A 7,404-nucleotide genomic window follows, 5' to 3' on the forward strand; every position below is an offset into this window, starting at 1 on the left:
TGAGACTTCTATAAAAACATTAAAAATCTTACTTTTCAAAAACTGTTGACTGGTAGGCTATATAGATTACAGAAATGTTATATTGTAATGTTTTATATTATATTGTAATCTTGCTACAGTGGTCGTATAGCAGTACAATATCTATATTTGTCTTCCTTGCAATAGGCATTGTAGCTGCTTGTTATAAATGTATTTTGTTGTATATTCATGAATTTGTTGGCTAACAATCAATCACATTTAACTTGTATAGTGATTTTATCCCATATTGTAAAATTTGTGTAATTTGAGAGTAGTCATTGAGGTCCACCCTATTCCACCAAGGTCCACTCAGTTTAAAATTTCTGACCTCGCCACTGGTGTGGAGAGATGCTGTCAGCAACAGGTATTAAAGCTTCTCTTGCCTGCTCTTATTGCCTGTTAAATGTCTCCTTGCCTTTATATTCCTGTGTTCTCTTGCTGCTGAACTGTCAGATATTTTATCTGTCTGTTTAATTGTATCTCTTTTTCTCTGTCAAGTGGAGTGGTTGGAGGTCTGTAACCTGTCAGGGCACCTCTCTCATTCAAAGCAGCTGATTAATTGTTTGTGATTATCCTTGATCCTTTCTGACAGTGGAATATTCTTCGCTGGATTCAGATGGCTTATGAAGAGTGTGTTCGCTTTCTCTAAGATGTCTTAAAAGCTTTCTGTCACAAAGCCATGATTAAATGTCATTAAATCATGTTTTAGACTTCCTATGTTGACATATTGAACAAACATTGGTATTTTTGAGAAATTATCTGAGTAAAAGCTAAAAAGGTATTAGACTATTCCTGTTTTACAATCCCAAATGTGTATACATATATAGATTTTTTCCCAAAGATTCTTTAACTTTCCTCATAACAAGATACATTTGATTAACATAGGAACTTTCTGCCTAAATACTAATTTATTTTGACACATTTTCATTTATTTCAAAGACAACAGCTAAGTACCAATCATGGCTTTAAACACATTACCTGAATATATAGAAATATACTCAACACTGATATCAGTCTGTTTAATCAATGTGAATCATAAGTTTACACAAGATTCCACAAGGTATCTACAGTCACTTTAAAACTAAAGACATTAAAACAGCTCAAATACTGAATATAAATTACACATTTATATGTACTTGCTTATGTTTTTTTTCTTTTTAGTTAGTTATATACACTCTGTTTGATCTTTCTGCAGTCCCTCAGTATTCCCCGCTGTCATACCTAAAAGGATGCGACATTCGGTCAGGGTAACTATTTGAGCTGTAACTGCTGTAGCGATAGCCCTCAAAGTTTTCAGACCTCTCGATTTTAGCTGGGAGCGTGTCCTGGTATGAGAGGGCAGATTTAATCACTCCCGAATCCTCTGGAATCTTGAGGTCCGAGTAGGAATTGGAAGAGGCTTCTTCCAAGATTGAGTTACAGTTAGATAGGCCTTTCACATCATAGAGGTTCTCTCCATATTTGACAACAGATGGCTTGGGGCATGGCTGGTAGGACACTTTTGTGGTTGTGGTTATTATAGTCTGCAATGCTGCCGGGGTGGCAGGGGCAGGTCCTGTGTACCTACATGGGTAGTCACTGTTGTAGTAGTGGTGGTTGGCATTGGTTGGCAGCTGAGAGTAGTCACCTCTCTCCCCATAGGGACCTTTACTCAGAATTTGCTTCCAGCCATGATGCTTTCCTGTACTTTCTGTGTAGCTCCGCTCATGGCTCCCTAATGGACTTGTGCCATGAGGCATGGCACTCAAACTGCTCCCCGACTTATTGGGTTCTGTCTCAGTTTGTGGGCTTGAAGGATCCTTATACAGTGCTGTTGGATAAGGCCCTGAGCCAAGGTATCCTGGGACTGCAAAGTCATACCCACAAGGAGGGCGGGTCATATACAGACGGTGGTTCGCAGGCTTCTGCAGTGAGCTCGGAGCATCCGCCATGGCCGCTGCTGTGTGTGTGTCATAAGGGAACTTGTAGGACTCTGTGTTCTGGAAAGGAGGATAGTGTTGGGTCTGTATTGGGAAGTTGGACTCTGCAATGATGCTGAAGCGCTCTGGGGCCTCCATGGTGAGCTGGTGGATATTAGGAAAGGCTATGTCGTGATAACGTCCAGGCTGGTGACAACAGAAAATCAAAGATAAGTTTTGTGCAAATGACCCTTCATATGAAGAACTGAGTTTAATACCTTATCCACTCAAAAATCATTATATCATAGTCAACAGCTTCTGTGTACTGAAAGGTCAAGGTTTTTGATTCTATACTGTGTGTGTGTGTGTTCTTGTTTTTGTGACATATCAGGACACGACTCTGTATAATGACATGGGTATGTCACAGGTATTACAAGGAGAGGGTGACATATGAGGACATAACATGTCCCCATTTTTCAAAACGCTTATAAATCATACAGAATGAGTTTTTTTTTTTGAGAAAGTAAAAATGGACAAAGTTTCATGTGAGAGTTAGGGTTAGGTGTAGGGTTGGTGTAGGGCCATAGAATATACAGTTTGTGGAGTATAAAAACCATTACGCCTATGGGATGTCCCAACTTTTCACAAAAACAAACATGTGTGTGTGTGTGTGTGTACATATATATATATATATATATATATATATATATATATATATATATATATATATATATATATATATATATATATATATATATGTATATATATTTACTCTTGCATGTTTTTTATCTTATTGTAACAATAGAATAATAATACAGTTCTAAAAAAAGTTGTTTAATCTTATGAACAAATTTTACATCAGTACATAACAACATGATACATAAGAATACTTATATATTTCTGGCTACTGAATATCTTCCAAGAGTAAGGTGATTTATAACACATGAGGAACACCATGTTATAGCCTTTTAAGTTATACCAGATTATAGTTCCCATAGTTATAATATAAAATAAGTCTCAAATATTGACATTAATTAAGACCTGCACAGTCTCTCGCTATCTTATGAATTGTTAAAGAGATGTTGTTCAAGCTGAGTGTTTCCTATGATTTCAGTAGTTATCTAATTTCAGAGGTAACCCTTATACAGCTGGAACAATGCGATATGTTTTTGTTCACAATACACAATATTACAATACTCATTCATAATATTTTATGGTTGTTAAAGAAAACGTGTGGTTCATTACCTGAAGCAGACAAAGACCACTTATAAATATTATGGCAACACTATAAAACCTTTTGGATGTTTACAAGAATATCTTGTCATGTTACAGTAAAAATCCACTTAAAAGATATAAAAAGACACTGTGCAGATACTACACAAAACAACAACATGCAACATATAATACATTATAGAAACTATAAATCATCGCAACTTAACAGGATACAATGTCATGTGTTATGTGTTAGAAACCATCATAGTCTTATTAAGACTTAAAGATGTTTTAAGATTTAAAGATGTTAACCACATGATGAGTAGGTTAATAGGTTATAATGCCTTAAGAATACCCTTCTGATGCATAATAAAATAAAGGTTACATAGAAGGTATAATGGTGTGTCTCAAAAATGTTTTCTAAATGCTACATAATAATACTGTGTTGCTCTCTAAGTATATATATTTAACCTATACCTGGATTTTTGTGTATTTGAGATTAAATTTAAGTGTGACAGTTTTTATGAATATGTGTGTGTTACCTCGGACTCCACCAGTCTTCTTTTCTGTGAAGAGTTAGGTGAAGACATCCTTCTCTTCACTGCACTCCTTCTTGCCTCTGTTTCAGACTTACTCTCTGGTCTGGGGTGGTCATGTACTCCTTTAGCCTTAAAACAGAGCAAATTGGGAATAGAGGAAATATCATGTCTATATGCATAACTATTTAAATATTTAACTACATAATTATACAAGATCTGTTGTACAGTGATATCAATCTGTGCAATTAAACCTGATTGTTTTTTTTTATATTCAATACTTAGTAAACTGTAAAAGGAACTGTTTACCTATGTCTACCTGGTGTTTATTTCTACCTGTTCTAATTCCGCAAAAACATGACTGTAGTGTGGTGTAGTCAAAGTATTCAAGTTTATTCAGTAATATTAAATTATATTTTTGACTTTAGGTTCCAGCCCACCATGACACTGTGAAGGATAATGCAGTGTGGAAAGTAGATGAATGAATGGATTTTCATTTGCAAATCAAACAATTATCAGTTAAACTCACCTGGAAAAAAATTGCCTTGCCATCTACTCTCCAAAAATTGGTTACTGGATAGCCACTGTGACCTCGGCATGGTATCAACTCAAGAGCTGAGTTACAGTTTGGACAAAGCTTTTCTGCAAAGGTACAAATAAATAGTATTATTAAAACTATTTAGCATGAATAAATTGTTTTTACTGCGTATTTTAATTTGATTTGTTTAATGAAATTTTCATGTGTAGGTTTATCATTTGAACACAGTCATTGCAAAAAAAATTAAAAAAAAATTGAGAAACTGAGCCAAACAGTCAAGGTCATGAGTGATAGGGTCAGCTCTAAACTGACAGAAACGAATCAGTCTATTGAACATTCTCACTGCAAAATCTAAGGCTGATTAACAAGAGTCACTGAGGAGACTACACTTTAGAAAAAAAATTGTTCCTAAAATTGTTTACAGCCTAATGCCACAAAACTATCTTTTTAAGTTTCAATGGGACAATAGATATTTAGAAAACGTCTATCTACTTGTTCTCTGAAGAAAACAATTGGGTCATCCTAGGTATAGGATGACACCTAAAACAGACTTGTTCCGATCTGAAATAAAATCCATAAACATCCTTAACTCCAAGTATCTAATGCAAAAACGATATACAGTAAATAAAATTATTCTTGATATGAATTATTGCTATTTCGAAGGTGATTCAAACGCCACAGCAAGCCTGTAGTGTAAAATATGTTTGTTCTTTCTTATCAGATTTGCTTCTATAGAAGTTGTAACACGGCTAACTCGTTTGGTAGATGCTGGTTGTAGTTCCTCTACATACTTTGCTGTTTCTGTCGTGCTTTGTCACAGATGGCCGGTCTCAGCTGAAGTTTGGACCCGTCTGGGAGAGGGCAGTTTCGTGAACACACCACCACACCAAGGCATGACTTCTTCAGGATCTGACAGTTATGATTGTTAGTGTTCCTCATGGCCCATCCGCTCAGGTGTCTTTGTGCGTTCTTGTCTTCACTGCTGTAAATATAACGTACGTATCCATCTGTCCACTCCTGGAACGGATCATACTGCTTCGTGTCCTGGAAAAATAACAAGTCAGCTGTTTATTTTGCGAGATGCGAGAATTTTGACCGACATACCAAAACTATAAAATGCATTTTTATGTAGCCTATATGCTACTTTACCGCATGCCAATTAAACACTGAAACAAGAATGAAAAGTATGCTATTCTAAAATAAATGAGAAAAAAAACTCCGTGTTGCCTACAAATGCATAGAAATCATAAATCTTTACCTGTGGAAGCTTGGGGTCGTTTATATCCCAAGTCAGCTTCATGCCGACTGAACACACGCAATCTGAGCTGTCAAACTGATCTGAGGATTTGGACATGATGTGAGTCAACTCCGGATCATAGCAACCATAAGAATTAAAAATCACCTTGAAGAAAAAAATCTGTTCGCAGTCTAGATCAGTTTACAAAATGGAACATACATATCTAAGTAGCGTAGGCCTACTTTAGATCTTTACTTCCAGAAAGCGTCTTTATTTTCTTTTGTAAAATCCACGTTTGTGTGAGTTCGTCCAGTTGCACTTCACACAGGTAATAGTCTCAGGTAAACGCTGCTGTGTCTATGTAAAGAAGGGGGCTGGGCTTACAAACACACACACACACACACAGAGAGAGAGAGAGAGAGAGAGGGGGGGAGAGAGAGAGAGAGAGAGAGAGAGAGAGAGAGAGAGAGAGAGAGAGAGAGACTACCTCAGACACTGCGTTCTTTCACTTTAAATTATCCTTGCGTTTCACCTCCACTAACGACGAGTCCTTTCGCAACAAAACCAACCAAAGCACGATTTTTGTCTACAGGGTGAAATGGCACAGTTTGTGTTAAAACAATTTTCCTTACACATTCCAGATTTTATCTTTGCGTTTACAGTTTTAAGGGGAAAACGACAGCCTCTTTTAAAAATGAACCCGACGGTGTGGTATTCCACGAGTAGTCAGCGAAATTTATGTGAGCAACTTTTAATGGGACTGAGCCGAAGCTGATGGTCACAGAACAGGACTGGTCCAGTTGGAGAGGTAATGTGATCTACTGCAGGTCATTAGTTGTTGTGTGTAAACGAAAAGTCGCACTGCTGACACAACATGGACCGGTCGTTAACACAACAAACACAACGCAGCTTATAAAAACGCACACTTTCTATGTATCTATTGGCGATCACTGATGTCATTGATTGAAAATTACAGATATAAGTTATTTTCAGGTGATACATCCACCCTGGAACTTTAAACGAATGGCGCTTCTTTTTCAGTTTTTAATATAATGATTCTAATAATAATAATGATAATAATAATAATAATAATAATAATAATAATAATAATAATAAAATACTAAATTGTAAGATTTTTGTAATTACAGGTAGCCTAATCTATTATCTATCAGCTGGAGTCACTCCTCTTTTATCAATAAAATAACATATTGAAAAGCAATCGAGTCTCCTCCTAAGAGTCTCCTCCTAAATACATACCAAGTCTGAAGTCTGAAAAATGACATATACAAGAATATTAGATACACAAAATGATACGCATACAATTGGATACATTAGTCTTTTGTTGTTGTTTTTTATTCATTTACCTTTTGAGCTGCACGGTATAGTAGCTAGGTGTGTAGGCTAACCGTTTTTTTTAATCTATTGTTCTGGTTGTTCATTAAAATGTATTAATAATGCAATTATAAATGCATAAATCATTTTTAGTTGGAATATGGATTTTGTAGACAGTAACTTTAAACGAATGTTACAAATTGTCCTAATTTTTCACCAAAACGAATGTATTTTTTAAGACAATGTTAATAATCATTCATTCCATTACGCATTCGTGATTGCAGTTTTTTTTTTATTTTTTTTTTTTATACATTTTATCAAACAATTGCAGCCTATCATTTTTAATTATTTTCTTTGCATTATTGACTTGTTCCTTTGGATTTGAATTATCATTTTGTCATTCTAGGGAGAACAGAGCAACAGTTCACTTATCTCTTATCATTGCTGTTTTGTTCACTAAAATTCTATTAAGTACTACAAAATAGTAATTTAGTGAACAAAATATATAAATATATAAAACGCAAATGAGCTGTACAGTTGACAAATGGAAAACTTAGATGTAATTTGCGTGCGCGTACAGAAATTATGTTTTATTACCAAAGTTCGGGGGGAGCATATCAGATATTTAGCATA

At 35.4% G+C, this 7,404-nt stretch overlaps 1 protein-coding gene across 2 annotated transcripts; it reads right to left on the reverse strand.

Moving 5' to 3' along the window:
* Positions 1–925: 925 nt before the first annotated feature.
* LOC132123825 (chorion-specific transcription factor GCMb-like) lies at positions 926–6,494 on the reverse strand. 2 transcript variants are annotated; one of them, XM_059534514.1, is made up of 6 exons: positions 5,682–6,494; positions 5,461–5,540; positions 4,994–5,246; positions 4,194–4,306; positions 3,671–3,796; positions 926–2,123 (listed from the first exon to the last, which is right to left on the reverse strand). In XM_059534514.1, the coding sequence occupies exons 2-6, from the start codon at positions 5,500–5,502 to the stop codon at positions 1,218–1,220; spliced, it is 1,440 nt and encodes a 479-aa protein (XP_059390497.1). In that variant the 5' UTR covers positions 5,503–5,540; positions 5,682–6,494; the 3' UTR covers positions 926–1,217. The 2 variants fall into 2 exon arrangements, with proteins under 2 accessions (XP_059390497.1, XP_059390496.1); XM_059534513.1 differs by having other exon boundaries at positions 5,461–6,494.
* Positions 6,495–7,404: the final 910 nt, after the last annotated feature.

The sequence above is a fragment of the Carassius carassius genome, chromosome 42 (genome assembly GCF_963082965.1).
Source record: "Carassius carassius chromosome 42, fCarCar2.1, whole genome shotgun sequence".
Taxonomy (NCBI): Eukaryota; Metazoa; Chordata; class Actinopteri; order Cypriniformes; family Cyprinidae; genus Carassius; species Carassius carassius.